Below are 27,482 nucleotides of genomic sequence, written 5' to 3' on the forward strand. Positions count from 1 at the left end.
TGAAATATCCATATAGATCTTTATTAAATGCATTTAAAAGGCAGACTATGCTATAATATCAATCATCTGCCTTACTCATAGACACACAGGTCACGGGGCATTACACCAGCTTAAATGGAAATATACATACAACATTTATTTTAATAATCAAATATCTCAAAGTTCAGAAAAATAGAAGGACTTTTCTCCAAGGAAACAACTTACAAATATGTAAATGGTATATAATCATTTTCAAATTACTAGAATAAATAATATCACTAGCATTATGGAGTAAACGTGTGGTAGGCAATGGTTATGTACATGTGTACTGCTAGTTTGCCCCTGTGGGAAGCGCTCCCTTCTGTTGGTTTGTCCTGGCTGGTGAGAGAGGTTGGAGCCTAAGAGGTTTGGGCGTTAAACCATTAGTGGAGGCCACCCTATAGCTGGAATATTGCTGAGACCAGTCTTAAACACGAGCCATTTGTGGAGAGGCCTGTGAAAGGGCACAATGTGGGTCCTGCTGGGTCAGCCTTGTCTCATCATGTAGCTGTTTGGCTAATCTATGTCCTGTTGACAATGGCCGTGACTGATGATTTGTAAAATTTTTACATTTCTGATAAGAAGGTAGAGCAAAACTGTGATCTGATCTGGGTCTAGAGCATGATAAGCAGCCTACCAGTGTGGCCACCAATAGTTTGGAAAACATGTTGTCCTGAATACCTGCTTGGCAATCAATAGCATGATATACAGGTCTTGTACAAGACCTTTGTGGCCTCTACCAGCATGGAATGCAGGTCGCCTTGAACACCTGCTTGAAAATCAATACTATGGAATAAAGGTCTTGTACAAGATCTTTGTGGCCACCAAAAGTACTGTATGCAGGTCTACACCATGACTAGTAAGCATGTTCTCCACATGGCTTATTTGACCACCACATAGTGTCACAAATGGTATGTAGGTTTACACTACTAATACTAGATGAGAACAAGCTGGAATTCTGGTGTCTTACACTACAGGACACACTAACAAAACATACACAATACACACGAGTCACTTGCAATAACACTGTGTATAATTTCCTCCACTGCTACATCAGTCCAGAAACAGAAGCAGTCACACAAACTTCGTACACATATTGTCATCTTGTCGCTCCATATCAGAATGGGTAAATCAGATTTCGCAATTGGAATAGAGGATGATGATAATAGACAATGAACATATACAATGAATGATCTTCGTGCTGGCACTGACAATATCCTTGCAACATTCCTCTGGACAGCAACATTAGCCTCCTTTACAAAACAACATTCATTTTACAGTCATCACACTACAAAAGTACACCATGTAAATGTTTTCTGCAAAGATCCTGGCATTCAAAATCTTGAAAACTGCATACTGTAATTATTAGAAATTACATTGTAATAGATTAAGGTTACAGTGAAAGCTGTCAAAACCAGCAGCTGTCTAATCCAGCAAGCTGTCAACACCGGCATAAAATCCGAGTCCTATGACTAGTATATTTATCACCATGTAAAAGCTCTGCAATCTGGACGCTGTGAATTCCAAAACTCAGCATGAAGTGAGCTGCTCCAAACTGTGTTTATACAGTAATCAGCCATGTCTAATCCTGCAAGTGGTGAGGAGTTGGCCGGATGTGTGTTGTCACTAATTAATCCTGCGTTAAAGCTACATGGTTTCCGACAAAGACAATGTTGGTATACTTGTACATGTTTTACCATGATACAACAAACTATCAAAGGGAGACACAACTGGTTCATTTCTAGTCTGAGGTAACCGTGTCAGCTTTAAAATTCGGTATGCTGTCTAAACTGGATAATTTCTTCAGTCCTGATGAGTGCTGGTTTAGACAGCTTCCACTGTATTTCTATGGAGAAATAACAATTACTTTGAAGGTTGCTATGCCACCTATGATTGTCTATTTGCTCTGGAACGTTCCAATAATGTCACATTAATGATGAGTACAGAACTAAATGATACAGGATTGGGAAAATATTCATAATGGTAAAATATCAGTACATGTAATATGGTTATATTATATGTAACTATACTGTTATTGATAAAATTGTCCCAAATATATATAAAGTTCAATTTATACTTTCTTACAGATGTATATGTGTACCGAACAAATCACTGCTTAAATGAATCAGATAGCCATGTTTCATCCTGTTGTGAACACTATCTTAGTTCTGTGGTGTAGTCCGTACCTCCTTCCCACACTGTTTGTCTACAAGCACCAACTAAGAAAGGATTATATTCTGGAGAAAATCCTTAAATGCCATTCCAGGCACCTTTGACTATGACTGGGAAAATAAGTAATTCTGAATTTTGAAAAGAACAAAATACAAAAATGTTAAATGCAAATATAGTAAATGATATCTACAATCTTGGTTATAGGAAGAAATTGTGGAGTCTAGTCAGCCCCTCCTTGTTGGCTAATAGTCTTCTACTCACACAATCCTTTAAGGAAAATTTTTAATTAGAAGCAGAGAGGAACAGTTATGTCTCAGAAGCCTCTGATTCTACAAATGACTACCATGTCTTAACTGGGATTCAGTTTCACAATAGCACCATGAATGTCTGTGAAGACACACAGAACGTAATCAAGCATTACCCTACATAAAAACCCTTAGATTAACCTTTCAATCAGGAGACACTATGTTGTCTTGCATAATGACTTTTAGAGTTACCTATCAATCCGGAGACACACTATGTAGTCAAGCATGATTCATTGAGTAGCATATCAATCCGGAGACTCACTATGTAGTCAAGCATGATTCATTGAGTAGCATATCAATCCGGAGACTCACTATGTAGTCAAGCATTATGACTTGTTGAGTAGCTTATCAATCAGGAGACACACAATGTTGTCAAGCATGGTAATCTGCAGAGTAACCTATCACCACTCTACGCTGTGAAGTGTAATAACTTGTAGAGTTAACTATCAATCAGGAGACACTATGTTGTGAAGTGTAATAACCTGTAGAGATTCCTATCAATCGGGAGACACTGTTGTGAAGTGTAATAACCTACAGAGTTGTCTATCAATCGGGAGACACACGTAGTCAATCATATCCTTAAAGAAAGATCAGTCGAATCTGATAAAACACACCTGACTGGAGACACATCACTGTCAAACAACACCTGTGGTGTCTGACATAACACACTGACACAGACACAATGGAGTGAAAAAAAGGTCCAACTACAGACTTGTACGTCTACATCAACAGGTCATACAGCCCAGTGTCTATGGAGGATGCCCTACTTCCTATGCCCTTGTCAAATCACCTGGAGCTGATCACTGCTGTCTCACTGTCCACTACCGAGTTACTGGTATCAAGGCAAACCTAGAACATCTCCGGTTAAACAACAAAGATATGGACTTTCATTCTAGAAACAATATGAGATGCAGCCTTAGAAATTCATGTCAGTTTCTAACTTGACTCAAAAAAACTATGCTGTGCCAAGGACAACACATTTCACTGATGGTAATCCTCGCTGAGTAGCAGCATTTGGAGACTTGTAATTTTGAACCAGTTCTCAAATTTTCAACTGGATCTGACCAAACCACAAGAAAATCATAAACATTTTTGTGAACAGGCAAACATTTGTCTACTGGACTTGTTTTCAAAAGAATGAATTTCTAAGGCTGCTTATATCATAAATGATGACTTTTTTTCAAGAGCAAACGTGGTGCAATGTCAACTTCACTATATAAACCTACAGATCATCAAAAATGATTATATACATACTTTGAGCACAACATACTCATAACCATTTATTCATAAGAAGCATATTTTCATTTCAGTATGATGTTAGCTCAAACTTCACACACAAATAGTAGCACTTTTCCAACAATGTTATTTTAACTTACTTGAGTGGACAAACATCCTGTTGAACATATTAAGGTACAAATTGGGATGTTATTTCTACTAGAGTCTATTACATTAAAATTTATAGCACTGGAATTTTAGCACTAAAATATTAAAATAAATTGTGCTATAAATGTGCACTTAGAAGAACTACCTAGAATCTCCAAACAGGATTAAAGGTAGGATCTGTTTGTGAATCAAAGTGGCCATTTTTCTTCCTTTTTGATGTTTGGATTCGTTATCTGGCAGTCAGTCTTTGGACACACATTCATGCTCAGTCACACATACACTCTACATGCTCACACTTGTCAGGAAGGTCATTCCGTCCTCAGCTGGCCTCCTTAATGTTCATCACCTTGCAAACCCATTGGCCGATATTGATCTCCTCACTGCTTTCGCATTTCTTTACAAAGTTGTGATTCTGCAAGAACAGAAGATTGATTGTTCAACTGAATGTTTCACTGTGTTTCACTGTTTGTTGTTTACTGCTGCACTCAGTAATATTCCAACTATATGGTGGCATTCTGAAATGAACAAATGACAATCCAGTGATCAACAGCATGAAGTAAATCTGTGCAATTGGGAGACAATAAGTCTTATGACTCTAAGTCACATCTAACGGCAAGCATGGGTTTCTGAAGATGAATTCAAACTCAGTCTTCATGTGTAAAGAACATATGATTTTAAAGCAGTATTTTTCAAAACACAGGAACAGAAGTAGCTACATCCATCTCTTACTGAGAGAATGAACACTGTCACAAGCACTTCCAGTTAAATAAATAACATCACTAAAAAACATACACAACTTAAGTGAGTGAGTGAGTTCAGTTTCACACCGCACTCAGCAATATTCCAGCTATATGGCGGCGACCTGTAAATAATTAAGTCTGGATCAGACAATCCAGAGCTCAAAAACATTCAGCATCGATCTGCACAATTGGGAAGCGATGACATTTGTCAACCAAGTCAGCAAGCCTGACCACCTGATCCTGTTAGTCGCCTCTTACGACAAGCATAGTTGCCTTTTATGGCAAGCATGGGTTGCCGAAGGCCTATTCTACCCCAGGACCTTCACAGGTTGAGCTACGTTAAGAAGAAACTTACTTGTACTTCTAATCCTGGTAAATAACATGATGTCTAAAAAAAACATGTTTACAGCAGGACAACTCCCATGCCTCTGGGTGCATGATTGGTAGAAAAACACCTTTAGTAACAGTCTTCTGGTTTAGTAATGATTCTCATAAGCAAGGGTTACACATTTTCAGCATAGTAACCTTAAATATCAGCTTATATGTTCGATTACTTCTAGTTGAAAACATGGTTGTCATAGCTGTTTACTCAAAAGAACATTCCATGCAAACAAAGTGTTTGAGGTTCAGGAAACCAATATGCATGGGTCTGCATAATGATTGTTAACACTGATCTGCTTAATGACTTCAGATTTGTTTTCATTTGTGTTAGAGTTGTGATGATACGCCCATGCCACGATACGATATGTATCACAATACTGGTAGTCCGATACACACGATACGATACTATACACGATCACGATATTTTGTCCTTGTATACAGAAAAATAAAAGTACTGGAAATAATGTGCTGTATGTTATCATTTCAGGGAAGGTATTCTTCTCCCAAGAAAAATAAAACATGTCATCATGAAAGACATTTTATTAAAAATGTTTAGATGTGTCAGTAAAGTAGTGTTTTCCCAAAAAATGGAACAGCAGGGATCAACATTGACTTTTTGGCACAGATAACAAAATAAATTTGTGAAAATTATCTCAGTCGGAGCATGTCCATGGCAATATTTTCCACGAAAATCTAAATAGAAGGGGAGACGGTGTTTTCGTAGACTGCTAAGTATGTAAGTATCGTGTTGAATTGATACACAACAATCGTATCGATGTATTGTATCGTGTAGCTCTTGAATCGTGATAACTTGCGTATCGATTAATCGTCACAACTCTAATTTGTGTTACTTTGCACTGCAACTGTCACTATTTTGGATTTCTTAAATGAAAACAAAATACCAGACATTAAATATATTTGCGTGAAATAGATATTAGCATGTTCATTATATCATAAATGGTCCAAAGACAATTTACATTTGGCAGCTTAGTGGTGGACTACCCACCAAGAATAACAAGTTAACTATAGTCTAACGAAAACAGTCACTGAACAAAGAAATCTTAGAACAAAATGGATCGTAACTCCCATAACTTGTTTGTACAACAGCACCCAAGTCTTCTATTTCTCTTGTCCAGCACACGTTTGACAAATATCATTTATTCATTCTGTTGTTACTTATATTGAAACCTGCCATCACCGGCAACCATCCAGCATAAAACTTGGTCCTGCCATTTAACAACAATATTATCATAACTACCACATTGACTAATCCGGGCAATGTCTATTCTGTATACCAACAAAACATTCCGGTCACAACAAGCAATAACGTAACTGCAATTAACTCTGTCTAAACTGGTAGGGTCTGAGCAGTCCAATGACCCAAAATCCAATACCTAATCCTCTTGACACACTAGATAATCAGGATGTAGAGATTGCGCAGTGAATCAGCTTGTAGGATTACCTTGGTTGTCTTATAAACACTAGGGGTTAAAGAGATGACCAGTGTAAATGACAGCCATGTTGGAAAAAAGATTATCAGTATCTACTCTGGCCTCCTGTCTAAACCAGCATTTTATTTCAGTCCCGTAGGGTGACAGATTTACAGGGTGTCGGACCAGACATTTCATTATGAGGCTACACATGACGTTAGACTTACCATAAGAGATTGTAGATCGGCTCTGTCAGACGGGCACTTCTTCAGACTGTGAAAGAGATTAACAATTTAACTTAAACTAGCTCAGCAAATGCACTCATATGCATAAGCAAATATGATACAATACAGCAGCAGTTTATACCAGTTTGTGCAAGTATTACCTTACACACATACATTTCGCTTGTACAGGTTCAACATTGATCTGTGTATACCTTAAATCAACATACATCCCTCCATCAGTTCTTCATCTATGTTTGCATCCTGTTTCTCCCTTAGATTCAGCTGCCCAACAGTGTTTTAGTGACATTGTTTTAAGCAAGCAAGAAACATGTGTTTCTTTGTTTGACTAACCTCAAACAAACCCTTATCATACCAATCTGTGCAACACCTTTGTAAATGCTATCAAAGTCTAGTCGCCAAATAAACACTGCCCATCAAGTCAGTAACAACTTAAGGTGAGATCACTCCAAAAGAGTGTCTACTTGAAATCTGGGAACATATTTTTTTCATTTATGAAAAACAGTGTAATATTAAAAAAAAAAAAATAGACACGGAAGAATGAGGATTATTTTCACAAGTATAAAACTTTTATTCTGTGTAGGTGATGTTTTTGACAACATATTCTAATGTTGCTGTCAAGCAAGTGGTGTCAATACAATAACATTAGAATGTATGTTGAAACGTCACTTGTACGGAATAAAGAATTTGCACATCCATGAAAATGGTCCTCAATCTTCATCTACCCAACATCTAGAATGCCAGTCAAAGAAGCCTAGTCACATCTTAAACTGCATCCTATCTGCTCATCATGAGAAATGTTGCAAGTTTTTGTTAGGATCTGAACTTAGATCATTAGTTTGTTGGCAACAAATAATCCATAGTTCCCGAAATGATAGGTTTAACGTGTGCACTGACAAAACAGGAAACTGATTGGGCTACATACCATCTTTCTACAAAGTCATCAAACTCTTCTGAGAACTTTCCTTTAGGCAGTGATGGTGGAGCCTGCAACAGAGTCATCAGCAAACACATGTACCTCGTATCTGGCTGCAAACGTGGAAGGGTCTCCTCTGTACCAAGTTTCATTAGCATCAATCACAAAAATTGAAACTGGTTCAGCAATTCTTATCATTTGAGACAAAACTTTATTGAACAGACAAATGTTTAATTTATACTTCAATTAACAATCAGTACAAAAACTATGTTTCAGATCATCAACAAATCAATCATGTAATGCTCATTTGTTAATAATTAGCTTAACTTAGTATTAAAACCATTAAAAGAGACGTCTAAGTCTGCACATTGCCTGTTACCAACATCCTTGTGTTAAGTGTCTGAAACATACTCATGGAAACAAATAAGGGAACACATGAAATTACAAAAGTTATTTATTTATTTCCAAAGTTTCACCCACAGTGCAATACATCATACCTTGTGAAGAAACCTGGAAAAGAATAAAGGAACACTTGTACTTTTCTATGTTCCTTTATTTGTTTCCATGAGTATATGATCACTAGCAGCCTCCATGACCGGAAACGATAGTCCCTTGACTGTACTGATCATTTGTCAGCATGTTAAAACCAAAATTAATACAGGCTGGCAGATAGGAGAGGTTTGGTGTTTTATGCCAAACTTATTAATGGATGGTTCAAAGCCACTTTTAGCCATATTCCAGCACAATCACAGCAGAGGCTACCTACAACAGGCTTCACTAGTCGTCTGTAGGTGGGAATAAACCCTGTCCTTGAGGCCACTCTGTCTTTGAATTTATGAAAATGACTCATACAAGCAAGTGTGTAAAGAATGCCTGTGCACTGCTGTAGCAGACAAGTCTTTTCATCAGGAAAAGATGAAAAAATAACAGAAAATCTATCCAGCAATGGCAACAAAATGAAGATATCATAAGTGCCTTGCAGTAAATTCAGCTGCTATCTATCAAAAGAAGACTTGCTGAGTTGTGTTACAACTAAGGACATATCACACACGACACACAGGATAAATGAATTGTCGCCATCATAATGGACACATAGGTGTAAAAAAGAGACACTTTGGTTCTACCCAGCTTTAGTAGAATTCCAGAAATATCACAGCAAAGACACCAGAAATGGGCTTCACATATTTTGCCCATGTGGGGAATCGAACCAGGTCTTAGGCGTAAAGGCAAAGACCTTGTGGATGTTTTGTGAGCTGACAACAAAGGATTCAAGCATGACATATCATTCAGACGGACTCAGTTTAGCCAAAACATCTGGTGGTCCTTTAAATGTGATCACAACTCAATACACATGGTCTCACTAAACCAGTTAGAAGTTCTAGTGGCAATAGTTCATTATTGCAAAAGAACACCGATCAAAACCGGACATGCTCATCATCTACCTGACACATAAATACTGAAATAAATACAACAAAAATGTTCCTAAACTGAACACATATCCATAAATTCACGGACAATTTGACAACATTCACTGCATCACAACCTACATCACAGCATATGTTTACTCACTGAATGACACCAGCTAAAAGCTTTTATGGTAAATTCTGCCAAAGTAAACAAGACCAGCCAAATATAATAGCTAATAGCAAAATATGAAAGCCAGGTGGTGGTCTATGGCCCTCACAAATGAGGGGTTAACTAGTAGAACAAATCTGCACAAGACCACAAGCTACCAACCAAGAAATTATAAGATACTTCAACATGCCAACCACGAAAAGTGTGGAGAGAAAAGGTTTGGTAGTCATGTTATTTCACACAGTAGTGACATCATCATCATCATCATCACCATCATCATCATGTGAGGTATGTTACGGAGTCAGCAAGTTGTTGTTCATTATAACAGAGACGTGAAACAAGGTCTGGGATGTGAATGACTAGAAATACTTAAATCAAACAAGTTATGAGACCTCTAGGTTCACAGTGGTGTGCCACATATCAAACAAACAAAAGGAAAATGAGACTAGAATCTTGGAGCTGACATGCTGAATGTTGAAGAGCACCTGACGACACTTCCATGCTCAACATGCACTAACAGTCCAAATAATTACCAAAATCAACGAGTCTAAACGATAAAATAAGAATGGTTTTGAGGGCATACTTATGGCATAAATATGGCAAACATAAATTACAGCACTTCAATTACAGAGCATGATTTAAGCATCTAAACATTTGAACACAAAGAAAGAATTTGAAGCAAATGCAAAAGAACTGTCCACCATGATAAAACACAGCATGATTGGTTTCAGCGGACAATTTGTACTTGCCGCCAGACCACTGAAATGATCAAACTAAAACCATGTGTACAAGTTAGTGCTGATGTACAAAGACACTGTACAGTAGACATAGAAACATCACAACAATCAGTGCGGATAGCACACACAAGATCGTTATCTCAACCTGTCACAACTCCATTTAAACATTTCTTGCAGAAATTCAAAAACATTCAAATGAGTCTTTAATACTTTTGAACATATCATCTATCTGTGTGAATCTATACTGTTCATAGTTTGAAATATTTTGAAATTCTGTGAGCAGGTCACAGAAAGTAAACACTTTGACAACCTATAACCCACCTTAAACATCAGACCACAACCCAAATTACACCAATCACAACACATACCCCTTAAAATCTATCTGAAGTCATTAGCCCACAGCATCTTCAAGCATATCTTAATCACAGAGTCAGAGAACAAACACCTCTTTAAACTGATTTCAAGCTATTGGTTTGATAATTACAAGTCATTAGACTACTACCCACTGTAAACCATTTCAAGCTATTGGTTTGATCATTAGACATTAGACTACTACCCACTGTAAACCATTTCAAGCCATAAGCCCCTAACAACCTCCAATCATCAGTCCAAAACCACCAAAAACACATCTAATGACATCTAATGACATCACTCCCATACCCTCCTTAACCCCATCTATAGCTATCAAAGTCTGTCAGTCATTGTGTCTGCCAAATTTTAAAATTAATTTTATATTTTCTCTTTCAACTTTGTTACTCTTTGGAAAAGATTATGTTTTCATATTGACATTGAAGTTTTACTAAACCCCAGACTAAAACTAGTGGAATTGACTCTACATTTTAGGTAAGGTACAAAGTTTCGCACACAATGAAAAGCGTGATCACCTGACCAGTAAAGTTTCAAATGACCAGTACTGGATTTGCTAGTAACTCACAATGTCCATCTGTTAAAAATGCCAGTGGAAACACTGAAACCCATCTGAAACCATTAGCCCATGACCACCTTACACCATTAGCCCATAGCAATCTTAAACCATTAGCCCATAACCACCTTAAACCCATCTCAAACCCACATTCTCCCAAACCATGCCAGGCACCAACAACCCTATTTAAACCCAGGTCCCACTACATCACCATATTGACCCTACACACAGCAAACTAAAGTAACATACCACTTTCGGACCAATGCATATCCAGAAACAAATCACATGCAGAAAAACAACTCAGCAAAAATATCAAAGAAATTAAATGAAAACATAAATAAAAACATCATGACATGGTCACAGAAGTGCAGAGTGTTGATATGGATGTGATGACTTAGCTACGTGTAGAGGTCTCATAGTTCAGTGTTAATAGCAAATAACTCCCTCTATCTCCCTATACCGTACAGTTCCAGATGAGCTTGTCAGGTCATGCGAGAGCAAATGAATTCTGGAAGTAGACTGGGAGCGGACCAGACGAAGGGATTGTTGTGCATGACAATCAAAACAGATAAGCAATGTTTGAGCAAATTGAAATGAGAAAGGATTGATAAAAGAGAAATCAGTGTCGAACCAATTAAAGTTATTTTTAATTTTGGAAGGACCAGGATGGCGCCATTGAGGATGTTGGACAAGTTTTGATTCAAAAAAAAGAAATACTGAATAAGGAAAGTTGGTATCAAAACATTTTTAAGTGAACAAGTGTCATTGAGACTGACCTGACTAAATATTGTTCACTTCTTTGGACAGGGAGTAAGAGCTCTTCCATGATGAAATGGCATGACTTGTGCAAAATAAAACATTTCGTTGCAAATTAACAAAAATCAAGATTTGGGTGCAATTTTCAAGCAAGTGATGAAATTCGAATGACTAGAATCTCACAGCAAACAATGGGGTAAAACTTAACTGATTTCACACAGAAATACCAGGTAACAGAAAAGTGGAAATGAATGGTGCAACATCTGAGACACAGAGTACCTGACAGCTCTCGGTGACTATACGGTATACGCAGATAGAGATATACTGCCGCATCTCCCTCACTTAACATACCTCATTCACAATGTAATCTAAAAGCTCAAATATGGCCATGGGTCTGGGAGCGTCAGCGCCCGGCGGGCATACATAGCTATTTCGGCTGCCTAGAAAGCAAGAAGAAAGTGCAAAAAACAAAAATAACAAAAAATATATATCAGTAAACAAGATGACATGACCACCGTAACACCTCCACCTCAAGAAATCAGAGTTATCTGCCCTTGTTTCAGACTTGACAGGAAACACACAAATATGTACAGGTAAGTACAGGCTTGTTCTGCTTCCTTGAATGAAATTTATGAAATTTGGTTATTGAGTAGGAAATGTTACAGTTAAGTATATCTGAGGACACAAACATTCTGAGGGCATGAGACTGAAAACACCTTCCTCCGATCATAGACAGTACAAACACCTCGTTCATCATAGGAGAGTAAAAGGAGGTTCTAAAAGAGTGCCAGATACAATCCTCAACATGTTTTTGCAACATCTGTAAAACCCTTATTTGTTGGTCACAGCCTGAGGATTCCTTGTCACAGATTGTTTAGGAAAGCTGTGTCTGTAGGTCAATGAGGAAGTGACTACTCCTTTACTGCAACATGGACGAGGAAGACAGGGTTGTAACAGGTTTCTTTGTCTATTCCTCTAGGTTGGAAATATGTTAACAGTGAAACTGTGGACTCTATGATTGTTTAACAAAGACTTTATCAACATGTGGCTGTCTCAGCACCAGATTTTATCAACAAGTGACTATCAACGTGACTTTACCAACATGTCTTTCCTAAAACAACATTATGACAATGTGAACACCAACAAAAAAACACGCCCTTTTCTCACGGTTCCTAATCATGCTAATGGTTATTCATGAGTTGGGTCACAGTTAAGCTGGCAGCTTGAGGATTATTGTAAGGAAGCTAAGTGAAATGTGCCATGCAGCACAGGAAAAAATGTATTGCTCAAATCCATGCATGCTGTGGATGTTTCCCCAAAAGCAAAATTTAGTATGGAATGCTGACAAATCTACTCGAGGGTTCCAAATGAACGAAAGGTTTTCAGATTCCCACACCAGCTGTCCAACATTATTGAAGAGTTCCCTATCAGTGCCAGATGTGTGTGAAGGAAGATGTTTTCGTAACTCATTCATACAGTGCTTAAAGATGGCAAAGTCTGCACAGTGGACTGGTTCCATATTATGACATTGAGATTACCTCATTTACAATATATTCTAGAAGTTCAAATATAGCCATTGGCAGGGGCCCATCTCCTGTAATTTCAAACTCGCCGGGGCAGCCTGTAAATAGTTACTACAATTTACAAATTGCTGCTTTTACTCCCTGACATGAGGCTAGTGCACTTGCACTCAAAATACATTAGCTTAGAAGTACTTTGAAGGCTGAAAAAAAGTCTGTGATGAAAAATCATGCATAATTCAAGGTGACGAGGAGTAGGTCCTTGGTCACATGCATCAGGTCACATTCTGCAGCTCACCTTCAGCTGTTGATGTCTTACTGTCTTAAAACTAGGCAGAAAACTTCTGGTTCTGATAACAATCTAAACCCATGTGATATCTCCCTATTTCAGTAAAAACGTAAATTAATTTTAGAAGGCCTTACAGCCCTGGGGTAAATTTTCGGAAAATATTCATATAAACAGTAAAGTGCACAATATATTTTCGCTGTGCTCACTCAAATTATGGAAATCATGAAATTTCCCCCATCAGCTATGACATGTAACAGCTTCATGACATCTTGTTTTCAAAATGGTAAACTAACTTTCTGATTAGACGTGTATACTACTGACAGTCTCTCCCTTGCTCACCTGACGTATCAGATCAACATAATGACTAACTGCGATGACCCCTCGTCTGTTCCTTCTGTTACATCAAGGTTTCTATGTTACTTCTGAGAGATGGATTTTCCCTCATATCAAGAAATGTTAATAGATATGCTTTGTGGAGTTAACAGCAGATCTTTTCGTATTTGTCTAGCAATAAATCATGAACATTTCTTTGTTCATAATAATGTTTCAATGTCGGTCCTGGTTTCATGATGAAAGCAACATACAATGTCAGTCCTGACTTCATGATGAAGGCAACAAACAATGTCAGTCCTGTGTTCATAATGAAGGCACTGTACAATGTCAGTCCTGTGTTCATAATGAAGGCACTGTACAATGTCAGTCCTGTGTTCATAATGAAGGCACTGTACAATGTCAGTCCTGTGTTCATAATGAAGGCACTGTACAATGTCAGTCTTGTGTTCATAATGAAGGCACTGTACAATGTCAGTCCTGTGTTCATAATGAAGGCAACAAACAATGTCAGTCCTGTGTTCATGATGAAGGCACTGTACAATGTCAGTCCTGTGTTCATAATGAAGGCACTGTACAATGTCAGTCCTGTGTTCATAATGAAGGCAACAAACAATGTCAGTCCTGTGTTCATGATGAAGGCACTGTACAATGTCAGTCCTGTGTTCATGATGAAGGCACTGTACAATGTCAGTCCTGTGTTCATAATGAAGGCAACAAACAATGTCAGTCCTGTGTTCATGATGAAGGCACTGTACAATGTCAGTCCTTGGTTCATGATGAAACCAACATACTATGTCAGTCCTGTGTTCATAATGAAGGCACTGTACAATGTCAGTCCTGTGTTCATAATGAAGGCAACAAACAATGTCAGTCCTGTGTTCATGATGAAGGCACTGTACAATGTCAGTCCTGTGTTCATAATGAAGGCAACAAACAATGTCAGTCCTGTGTTCATGATGAAGGCACTGTACAATGTCAGTCCTGTGTTCATAATGAAGCACTGTACAATGTCAGTCTTGTGTTCATAATGAAGGCACTGTACAATGTCAGTCCTGTGTTCATAATGAAGGCAACAAACAATGTCAGTCCTGTGTTCATGATGAAGGCACTGTACAATGTCAGTCCTGTGTTCATAATGAAGGCACTGTACAATGTCAGTCCTGTGTTCATAATGAAGGCAACAAACAATGTCAGTCCTGTGTTCATGATGAAGGCACTGTACAATGTCAGTCCTGTGTTCATAATGAAGGCACTGTACAATGTCAGTCCTGTGTTCATAATGAAGGCAACAAACAATGTCAGTCCTGTGTTCATAATGAAGGCACTGTACAATGTCAGTCCTGTGTTCATGATGAAGGCACTGTACAATGTCAGTCCTGTGTTCATGATGAAGGCACTGTACAATGTCAGTCCTGTGTTCATGATGAAGGCACTGTACAATGTCAGTCCTGTGTTCATGATGAAGGCACTGTACAATGTCAGTCCTGTGTTCATGATGAAGGCACTGTACAATGTCAGTCCTGTGTTCATGATGAAGGCACTGTACAATGTCAGTCCTGTGTTCATAATGAAGGCACTGTACAATGTCAGTCCTGTGTTCATAATGAAGGCACTGTACAATGTCAGTCTTGTGTTCATAATGAAGGCACTGTACAATGTCAGTCCTGTGTTCATAATGAAGGCAACAAACAATGTCAGTCCTGTGTTCATGATGAAGGCACTGTACAATGTCAGTCCTGTGTTCATAATGAAGGCACTGTACAATGTCAGTCCTGTGTTCATAATGAAGGCAACAAACAATGTCAGTCCTGTGTTCATGATGAAGGCACTGTACAATGTCAGTCCTGTGTTCATAATGAAGGCACTGTACAATGTCAGTCCTGTGTTCATAATGAAGGCAACAAACAATGTCAGTCCTGTGTTCATAATGAAGGCACTGTACAATGTCAGTCCTGTGTTCATAATGAAGGCAACAAACAACGTCAGTCCTGTGTTCATGATGAAGGCACTGTACAATGTCAGTCCTGTGTTCATGATGAAACCAATATACTATGTCAGTCCTTGGTTCATGATGAAACCAATATACTATGTCAGTCCTGTGTTCATGATGAAGGCACTGTACAATGTCAGTCCTGTGTTCATGATGAAACCAACATACTATGTCAGTCCTGTGTTCATAATGAAGGCACTGTACAATGTCAGTCCTGTGTTCATAATGAAGGCAACAAACAATGTCAGTCCTGTGTTCATGATGAAACCAACATACTATGTCAGTCCTGTGTTCATGATGAAACCAATATACTATGTCAGTCCTTGGTTCATGATGAAACCAATATACTATGTCAGTCCTGTGTTCATGATGAAGGCACTGTACAATGTCAGTCCTGTGTTCATGATGAAGGCACTGTACAATGTCAGTCCTGTGTTCATGATGAAGGCACTGTACAATGTCAGTCCTGTGTTCATGATGAAGGCACTGTACAATGTCAGTCCTGTGTTCATGATGATATCAAAGCATACTGCCAGTCACATCCATGATGAATAAAGATACAAAGTCCGTAAGAAGTAAGTTCAGGATAAAGGAATGTACCAGTTCCGTTTGAGTCTTGTAGTGTCTAGATTCCACCATGATGTCAATGATTAAACGTTACAGTTTCCATATACTTACTGCTGAACAGAAAGAAGCTGACAAACAGACAAACATTCGAGTAGTGAAGTCATATTTCACAAAGTCACATTAATAACAAACTGTTAACTGGAACTCAGACTTAAAACATCCCTGGTTCTACTGAGGAACAAACACTTGTAAACTGGCTCATAAATCTCGAATACTTATGGTATTCTACAGCTTCGACATCCAATCAATGAATTCAATATTACAGATACAAAATGTACTTGACCTCTCAAAGGCTTCCCTGACTTGGCAGCCTCCATGTGTTCCACCATGACATTCTCCCCGAACACACTGTTGAGATCCTTGGGGTCTGGGGGTGGGATTGGGTACCTGCCAATAGCCATCTCCACAAGGGACAACCCCAGACTCCAGATGTCCGACTGTACAGAGTAATGTGTCCCCTGTAGACGCTCCGGCTGTCAAGCAACAACAATCTACTAAAGCAAACACCAGCATGGGGTGTGATGATTCAGTCATGTACTGATACATCACAAATACACCTGATGATGTCTAAGCCTACCCTTGTATGGATAAATAGAATCTGTCAACATAAAAAGAGTGAGTGAGTGAATGACTTTGGTTCAACACTGTCATTAGCTATATCCCAGCAATATCACAGCAGGGGACACCAGAAACGGGCTTCACACATTGAACCTAGCCTCAAGTCCAAATTAAGACCATGTGGCCTACTGCCATACAGGACCGTGTGAGTACAACATTACATCCATACACATGATGCAGGACTTTGTGAGCATCAACTTACCGCCATGTAGGAACGTGTTCCTACAAAGGAGTTGGCCATGGAATCTATCAACTGACCACTGACACCAAAATCACAGATCTTTATCTCTCCTCTTGAATTGACCAGGATATTGGAGGGTTTCACATCTGCAAAATCAAGGTAAAATTACATACTAAATCCATACATTCTACTGATGTTTAAAAAAATTCCATGATAACATTAATAGTTGTTAATTCTGAAGTGGAAATAGCTCTGAAATTGTTAGTATACTCAGGTACAGTGGCAAATGTAAAATCATGTGTCCAGATGATATTTCCACAATACCAACCAATTTTTGTTTTTGCTTTTTTAAAATAAACAATGTAAAAACATTGGAAAGTCAGCTGGACACGGTACAGTGTGATGTACAAATTTGCTTGTCTTACAGAGAAAAAACACTGTACTGGGACATCAGCTGTGGGTTATTTCCACCTCTGTAATTGACATGAAGGGAGTGAGTGACAGTCTATGTGTCTATATATCCAAAACTGACAGGCTCGAACACTGGGTACACCACCCCAAATCACAAAGATCTGATCTTACTGACATCAGTTCATGAAGGTCAGGAAATTGTCCACTTTCACACAACCTTGTAGCAAATGATGCAAATAGTGAATGAGTGAGAGAGTGAGTTTAGTTTTACGCCGCACTCAGCCATATTCCAGTCATATGGCGGACATCTGTAAATAATCAAGTCCTGGCCAGACAATCCAGTGTTCAACAACAGTCAAATATCAACCTGCACAATTGGGAACCTATGACATGTGTCAACCAAGTCAGCAAGTCTGACCACCCGATCCAGTTTGTCGCCTCTTACGACAAGCATAGTCGCCTTTTATGGCAAACATGGGTTGCTAAAGGCCTATTCTACCCTGAACCTTCACGGGTCTGATGAAAACAGAGTTACTTCCCGTTATCCACAGCAAATGGGTGATCATCCTAGGTGATATGAATGTCAACACTTGTGCAAGATGATTTTTCTCTGAAACACCTTTGAGTATGCTAAAATATAATCCTGTCTTGAACCAATCAAAAGCTAACAGTCTAATGTAACATGAATAACTGACATACTGTTAGGCTACTTTATGCAAATCAAGCCACTGTCACTTACTTTTATAATGTTTTAGTGTCAGTAAATACATGGAGGTCATATCATTAATGAAGGTCAAATGTCAAACATGGGTCAAAATACATGCTCAAAATGAAACATCTGCAGTGTTCCAGTAGGTTTTGTACGATTGCGTGCAGAAATAAAATAATTAAAACTGCTGTTTTAAGGTACTATTCAAAATTAAGCAGATCAGAATTTATGCGTCCAAAACATGCATGCAAAATATTTTTTGCATGATCTTTTGTTTTTACATGAAAAACGCAGGTTTCTCCAGTAATGTTAACTCTGATTTGAGACTCGCAACTAACGACAAACACATTTTATTTCATTACATTCTGAAAACAGATCCATAAGTAAAGGCCATAAAAGGCTACTATGGTGGCATTTTACATGAATACTTGAACCATGACCAGACAGTCATGGAAATCAAAAACACTGACCTTTAGCTTAGTTGACTTTCAATTGAATGAAGTATGACAGAGAATGAACATGCCAAACAGTTTATGAAAGATTATTGAGAGTAGGCACAGTTTACCATTATACCTATGTTGAGCATTGAACTCTCCTAAAAAAGCCCCAAACAGCATAAATTACTTGTCTTTTCATCCTTAAACTTACCTCTGTGAATAATCTGGTGCCTTTCTCGCAGATAACTTAAACCTTTTAAAACCTGAAACCAAAGAAACATATTTCATTATCAAAGGCACAAGATGATGGCGTGCATGTTAGTCAACTATTACCAAATGATTGCTGAATCATGATTTATGGCACGTTATCTTGTATACAGAATACATTCCAGTGGACAAGCAATGCAGGTAGACATCCAGATACATGTTTGTTTGTAGCCACATTCAGCAGTTAGCTGACTCAAGCGCTGATTCATTACTTACAACAAGCATGGGTAGGTGAAACCCAATTCTAATCCAGATCTTCACGGGTCCCTGGTACAAGACAAACCACTAATAAATACATCGAGGTAGAGGATAAACAATCAGAATAATTCTCATACAAGAAAAACCACTCAGGAATGTGAAGTCTGGGACACAAAAACCTGCACCTTGTATACAAGGATTCACCGTGGTACATCAATCTGCCAAGATAACCCTTTAGCTACTCACTGCTACATTGATGATACCAAGTATTGGTTCTGGTATTCTTCCAGCTCTCTTCAGTATCAGATCTAGTGACCCTCCATCCTGCAACAATACACTAATTGTTATTCTTGTTTCAGTTGATGATTAAACATGTATTCCCTACAGGGCTACAAACCCACCACATACTCCCTACAGAGCTACAAACCCACAACATACTCCCTACAGGGCTACAAACCCACCACATATTCCTTACAGGGCTACAAACCCACCACGTATTCCCTACAGAGCTACAAGCCCACCACATATTCAGTACAGAGCTACAAACCCACCACATATTCCCTACAGAGCTACAAACCCACCACATACTCCCTACAGAGCTACAAACCCATAACATACTCCCTACAGGGCTACAAACCCACCACATATTCCTTACAGGGCTACAAACTCATCATATATTCTCTACAATGCTATAAACCCACCACATATTCCTTACACAGCTACAAACCCACAACATATTCCCTACAGCGCTACAAACCCACCACATATTCCCTACAGAGCTACAAACCCACAACATACTCCCTACAGGGCTACAAACCCACCACATATTCCTTACAGGGCTACAAACTCATCATATATTCTCTACAATGCTACAAACCCACCACATATTCCTTACACAGCTACAAACCCACATCATATTCCCTACAGGGCTACAAACCCACCACATATTCCCTACAGAGCTACAAACCCACAACATACTCCCTACAGGGCTACAAACCCACCACATATTCCTTACAGGGCTACAAACTCATCATATACTCCCTACAATGCTACAAACCCAAAATGTATTCCGTACAGGGCTACAAACTCACCATATATTCCATACAAATGCTGATTTCCCCATCACTGTAGAATGCACCATAGAAACCCACAATATATGGGGAGTTACATTCATGAAGGACCTTCAACTCCCGGAATATCTGGTTCCTGACAGCCGGTTTGATCTCCAGATGAATCAACTGAAATAATCAACATACCTTCAGGTCCATGTCTACCTTTTCCGTCCATAATCCTCTGTCAGGGTACAGAATCTACGCAAGATTATCGTTTTACCATGGTGATATCCAACAATGGAAACTGCACATACAAGTGAGTGTATATTCAACAACGTATGTTCGCATTTACTAGTGACAGAGTGAGTTTAGTTTTATGCCACACTCAGCAACATTCCATCTATTTAGCTGTGGTCTACAAATAACAGTCTGAACCAGACGATCCAGTGAACAAGAGTTTGAGCACTGGTCTGCACAATTGGGAACCAAAGACAAGTATCAAGTCTGACCACCCAATCCTGTTAGTCACATCTTACGACAAATTGTCGTCTTTTGTGGCAAGCATGGGTTGTTGAAGACCTATTCTACCCCGGATCTTCACAGGTCTCACCTTTCTCGTCTTTATTAAACGAGTGCATTTGAAGATGGTAATACACACAGTGCATATGTAGTGAAGGTAACAAATCATTCAGGCTTCACTCCATGGGTGGATCACACATTCCTCTGCATGACATCATGAATTAAGTCCCACTTTCACAACTTACCATAGGCACTCTACTGAAAATCATTCAAATTTTAATACATACAAACTAGTATGAAGAACGTACAAGCTATACAACTACCAAATCTGTCTGTCAAGCAACGAACATTTCAGCAACTCCCACAATTTAGTTGTTATGAAAAATCCTGGAAAGTGCCGAGCTTTGGAGAGAGTAGAACCGGCAATGGTTCAATACAGAATCTGGGGTGCAATACAGAATTTGACCATGTAATTCGTATTGCACACCTGTTTTACTTTCCTAAGTTTGCATAATAAGGAGAACGTACTTTCCGAGCCATGATAAGTCCCGAGGGCTTGTGACGGACCTTGGTGACTACTCCTCCATTCCCGGCACCGAGTTCACCTAGCTTCTCGAAATCCTCCTCCACAAGCTCTCCAACCCTCTGCTTCTGAGTGAGGAACTGCTCTAATCTTTCTCTCTGTTGGTCATCTATGTCCAGTTCCTTTAATTTCTGTTGAAGAGCCTCTAGGTTGGCAGCGCCATTGTTTTGTCGACTGAAAAAAAAATATATTTCATCCTTCACTTCAGTGAACTGATGATGAGAAACATACTATGATACACTAAAATAGCATGCCTCTAGGTTGGCAGCGCCATTGTTTTGTCGACTGAAAAAAAAATATATTTCATCCTTCACTTCAGTGAACTGATGCTGAGAAACATACTATGATACACTAAAATAGCATGCCTCTAGGTTGGCAGCGCCATTGTTTTGTCGACTGAAAAAAAAAATATATTTCATCCTTCACTTCAGTGAACTGATGCTGAGAAACATACTATGATACACTAAAATAGCATGCCTCTAGGTTGGCAGCGCCATTGTTTTGTCGACTGAAAAAAAAATATATTTCATCCTTCACTTCAGTGAACTGATGATGAGAAACATACTATGATACACTAAAATAGCATGCCTCTAGGTTGGCAGCGCCATTGTTTTGTCGACTGAAAAAAAATATATTTCATCCTTCACTTCAGTGAACTGATGATGAGAAACATACTATGATACACTAAAATAGCATGCCTCTAGGTTGGCAGCGCCATTGTTTTGTCGACTGAAAAAAAAAATATATTTCATCCTTCACTTCAGTGAACTGATGATGAGAAACATACTATGATACACTAAAATAGCATGCAAGCAATCAAGTAAGAATTCTGCGAATCAGCTGAGTGAGTTAAAATTTACCATCACATCAACAATATCTTAATGAGCCATTTTAAAACTCCAGAATTAGGAAAGAGAAAGAGAAGATTCAGATTAAATTTTTCTTCAGTAATCCAAGCTTGTTGAAAAAGGTGGCTAACAGGATCAGGTGGACAGGCTTGCCAATACATATTGTGTCTCAACTGCTAAGATAGATGCTCATGCTGTTGATCACTGGACTGTCTCGTTGAGACTCAATTATCTGCAATGGAATATTGCAGAGTGAGGCATAACACTGAATTCATCACAAATATCATTTTTCTGCATTTAAGCTTAATATTGTAATAAAGTAGTGAAGAAGAAAAAAAACAAACTATTTGACTGTAACAAATTATGGATATGTAAAAACCAGGGTTCAGTTTCCATAATGAGAAAAATGTATGAAGTCTATTTCTGGTGTACCCAGAGATGCCAAACCTGTTTTGGGCCTAAACATAATATTGAGTCAAAAAGTGTAATGTAGACTAAAAAAGTGTAATACTTGTCTTCCGTTCGCTTCGATGTAGTGCACATATTCACAAAAGGAATATTACAGACAGAAATACACATGAAATCATGATGAAACTCCATGCATCAAAAATTATTGGACAGGTAACACAAGATACTTAATTCCTTACCAAACAATTAGAATCAGCACAATCTAAGAATAAGCGATTTCTGTTTGTATATTTCGGTTTCTTTACCCCTGAGTGTGTTATGCAACACTTCCTTGTGAAATTTTATCCACTTGACAGTTTTTCCTAAAACCTGTAGAAAACATAGTTTTGCATATTAAGTGTAACAGCGCAATTAATTGGTCAAAGTCGTAATAATTATCCCAAAAACGTAGGTGTTGGTATCTCTGTGTTCCCTCAACTGATATTGCTGAAATACTACTAAAAGCCACACAAAACCTTTCTCACTCTCCCCACCTCACTCATTCCCACTACCAACCCAAATCGTTACAAAAATATAAAGGAAAAAAATGTAAAAGGTATAGTAAGAACAAAGACCTAATTATAGTCCTTCAGTGTGTACTTGATAGCTTATGTCAGACTATTAACATTCTGGAGGTGTTAGACATACAGTGACAAGCATGAATAATTAACTGCTATAGCTCCATCTAACTCACCTTGATCATTTTTCAATCACTGCTTCCACAGCTTATTATCTATTCAGTACACACATGTAACAGATGAAATTAAACTTACACTTTTAATGAAATTACTTCAGTTAATTAACAATAGATAACATATTGAACTACATGAGGACACAGGTTAACTAACAGATCCCCATATTTAGCAATGTACAACAAGCCTGACCACCTCCTGCCCAGTCATCTTTCTATACAAGGATAGGTTACTTCGTGACCTACCTTAACCCTGAATTTGATCACAGTTGCTTAAAGCATGACATATGAAGTGCTTACAAAGTTTTATGGAGAAATACTGCATGGTTTGTGACTTCCAAAGTTTCAGAAAGAAACGTGAAACAATGTATGATCCTAAAGAAGCTGAGAAGTGAGTGAGCAGGCGAGTATGGTCTTTAGCAATATTAGAGCTTTATTAATATAAACTGGGCTTCAAAATGGAAATCAAACACGGGTCTTAAGCATAACTAGTAAATGTCCTGTTCTCTGAAGTGACCATCATTATTTGAAACAACTTAAAAAAAAATTATGACACAGAGGCCCAGATAAGCTGCGTATTAGAGTAAAATACACATAGAAAATTTAAGCATTGAAAAATAATTATTGTGTACCAATTATGCATTTAAACTGTTAGATATGCAAACAATTTAAAACATGTGAATGGAATAATTTCAGATTCAAACACTTGTGAATTGAAAGACATTGATTGAACATTGAACTGTTAGTATAGAACTATTATTGTACTGTCAGTATAGGCCAAGTGATTTTTCAAAATCATTTCCATTACATTTAAGTTAGTTTTGATTACAGTTGTGACGATACGCCCATGCCACGATACGATATGTATCATGGAGCATGTCCATGGAAATATTTTCCACGAAAATCTAAATAAAACGGGAGACGGCGTTTTCATAGACTGCTAAGTATGTAAGTATAGTGTTGAATCGATACATGACAATCGCATCGCTGTATTGTATCATGCAGCTCTTGAATCGCGATAACTTGTGTATCGATTGATCGTCACAACTCTAGTTTTGATCAGGTGTGACACAAGGCTGTACATGCCTGCTTAGCAAACGTACTCAATGACAGTGTACTTAGCTGAGAAAAAGTCACTGAAGTACCATAATATTTAAAAGTTGTTGGTAATGGAAAAAGACATATCCAATCAACATTCATAACTGCTTCTTCTAAAATGATTTTCATGTTCTTCTTCAAAATGTTACAAGGTGTCGAGTTTCTCAGGGAAACTGTACCCCTGCATCATCTACCGCTGAATAAGCAGCATTCCGAGAGTCTAAGTCAACTTGGGCTCACTATTAAGATTACACTGCTTATACTGAGTCTAACAAACCATAGTAGACGGTCATATCAGGCAACCCTTGATCTAGTGAGCAACCTATGGCTGTCCAATTAAATGCGAGATGAACAGATTTAACCAAACAGACAGCAGGGCTACTGTTTTGGGTTCGTTGTGACTCACTGTTGTGATCCATGTGCATTGCAAAAAGGTGATTGTGCGGAAAATAGCATTTTGGAATCATTGAGGCACAAGTTTTTTCGAGGTAAATGTTCAAAAAGTATGTGCAAATGTGAACTTTTGTGATTTGGTAAGCTGTGTTTTGATTGGTTGGTTGATTAGGTTAGCTGACACAACTTCCTACTAGGGTTTGTTTAGAATCAGTCGAAGCTGAACAACAAATAATACGGAGTCTAAGCTTACACAGGCTAAGCATTTTGAATTAGTGTGTTCAGTTTCACATCACTCTTAGCAATATTCCAGCAAAATTGTGGCAGGAACATCAGAAATGGGATCCACACACTGTATCCATGTGCGGAATCAAACCCAGGCCCTTATTGTGGCAAGTGAACTCTTTAACCACTAAGCTACCCATCACCCCTCCAGCATACCGACTGTCCCAGCTTCCTAGTTTCTAGATTCCTAGTTTCCATGACAGTGAAGCCAAACTGTAGCACATTTGAGGGGTGAAGATTTGCTGAATGAGCTTGTTTGTACAAAATAGAGAGGCACAGGTCCAGAAGCTAACTTCAATGGACTAATCAACACTTACTTGATTATGAGTTGAATTGGGCATCAACTAACACTGTGGTAGTGTAGTCTTGCTTAATATAGGGGACTTTCACTGATGTATTTTTAGGACAAATTACTTCTAACTTTGTCTTTTTGAAAAGTGAGTGAGTGAGTTTAGTTTTACGAAACCGATGACATGTGTCAACCAAGTCAGCGAGCCTGACCACCCGATCCCGTTAGTCGCCTCTTACGACAAGCACAGTCACCTTTTCTGGCAAGCTTTCTACCCCGTGACCTTCATGGGTCCTTTTTGACCAACAGGGTGTGACACATATCGAAAACTCAAATACCGATGACTGGTTTAGATGTCAGTATTTTCAGGTCAGCCTGAGAAGGCTGATATATGCCATTCAAAAACTGTAGGGGATTTTGGATTTACAAGACTGATAAAAAGCAAATGAAGTCAAGAAAGAATCAGATGATGAAGATAAATTAATGAAAAATGTGACAATTTATGCCATTCCTTTGGAAATGTTTCATCTGTATGCGTATACATCACTTTTTCTCATATGCATTGGCACTGGCTAGTGGTATGCTCACAAAATGGAATATCCCCTACTTTTTTAATGGTATATGACTGACTGCAGTGTTAAACAACAGAGAAACAAATTAACAAAATAACAGGGGCTCTCAAAACAATTATTTGTGACAAGGTATTTTAAAATTTGACAAAATTAAAACATCTTGTAAACAGAATCAGTCATACCTTTGCATCACACATGAAAGTGAGGGACACAGAACCACCAAAAAGAAGTAAAGTGTATTTACCTCTTAATGCCAAAATAAGCCCAAGGACATATTATTGACTACACTACTTTTTTACAAGTACTAAATGAAGTAGATGCCAGTCAAAATTCATCAGTGCCAAAAAAGAAGAGAGAATCTGGTAACAAAGGCTCTTGCAAAAGGTCAAAATAGACTGCAGACATGCAAAACAAATGAGTAAAATATCAGAATGAAAGCAGAGCTCATACTACTTTCATGTCACTTATCCTACTCTGGCTATGCACATTCATAAATTTTCATTATTTTTTTACATATTGTTTACATTGAAAACGTTCTAGTACTTCCTTAACAACTTCTTTCATTGAGTATAAACATGAAAAACTTGATCTTGACCACCCAGTCAACAATCAATTGATTTTGATTGATTGTTGTTTGATGCCACACTCAGCAATATTCCAGCTATATGGTGGGGGTCTGCAAAAATTAAGTAAGGACCAGACAATCCAGTGATCTACCAATTTGGATATGATTACATGTGTCTACCGAGATAGTGAGCCTAACCACCTGATCCAATTACTAGCCTCTCATGACAAACATGGGTCGCTGAAGATGAATTTAATCCTGGATCCTCATGGGTAGCAGATTGGCTATGTGCACAGTATAACTGCGATTAGTAAGATATAGTAGGTGCACTCTAACCCAAATAACTAAACAACATAAACAAATCCTGCATGCAGTGACTGTTAGTCATGCAGTGATCACAGTGTTGACAGAGTGTTCAGGATTGTCATCTATACTACGTCTTATTTCGAGTTAAAAATCCAGTTAACACCAGTTGAAGAATTCCCATGCCACAGATGGTATTGACCATTTAAAAACAGATGCGAACGGTTTCAAACATGACAAGAATTATGGAGGAATTAGAAACAGCGTGTGACTGCTTGGACCTTATTTAATGTCAAAATTATAAAAGAGGCTTAAATATGTCTTTCGGGTGTTGGAACATATGCCTTTACGTCATTCCAAACCATGCTTCGGATTCAGACATGATTCAAGGTGCAAGTACAGTACCGAACCAATGAGTCTACCAGTTGTCACTTTACACTTACTCGCCCGATTCTTGATTGGGTTCGGCGACCGATATGGTCAAATTCATAGGATTTTTCAGAGGCATGGCTGTGTGTTGATGCAAAGCAACGTCTTAGACCATGAGTAACCAAAATGAACGATAAACCGCCCCGGCAAAATTATGTTGAAATTGCTTCCACCCACTCAACTCCGCGATCCAGTCGGGTTGACAGACACGGAAATGTACATATATCCCATAGTCACCGGAAGTGACGTAC

The 27,482-nt window shown here is 38.4% G+C and overlaps 1 protein-coding gene across 1 annotated transcript; it reads right to left on the reverse strand.

The window, feature by feature from the left end:
* LOC137278344 (dual specificity mitogen-activated protein kinase kinase 1-like) lies at window positions 1–27,478 on the reverse strand. The gene is made up of 11 exons (XM_067810626.1): window positions 27,246–27,478; window positions 21,257–21,485; window positions 20,249–20,395; window positions 19,404–19,481; window positions 18,904–18,955; window positions 17,157–17,281; window positions 16,620–16,809; window positions 11,929–12,017; window positions 7,597–7,658; window positions 6,657–6,702; window positions 1–4,290 (listed from the first exon to the last, which is right to left on the reverse strand). The coding sequence occupies exons 1-11, from the start codon at window positions 27,308–27,310 to the stop codon at window positions 4,198–4,200; spliced, it is 1,176 nt and encodes a 391-aa protein (XP_067666727.1). The 5' UTR covers window positions 27,311–27,478; the 3' UTR covers window positions 1–4,197.
* Between the last annotated feature and the right edge of the window lie 4 nt (window positions 27,479–27,482).

The sequence above is a fragment of the Haliotis asinina genome, chromosome 3 (assembly GCF_037392515.1).
Source record: "Haliotis asinina isolate JCU_RB_2024 chromosome 3, JCU_Hal_asi_v2, whole genome shotgun sequence".
NCBI lineage: Eukaryota > Metazoa > Mollusca > Gastropoda > Lepetellida > Haliotidae > Haliotis > Haliotis asinina.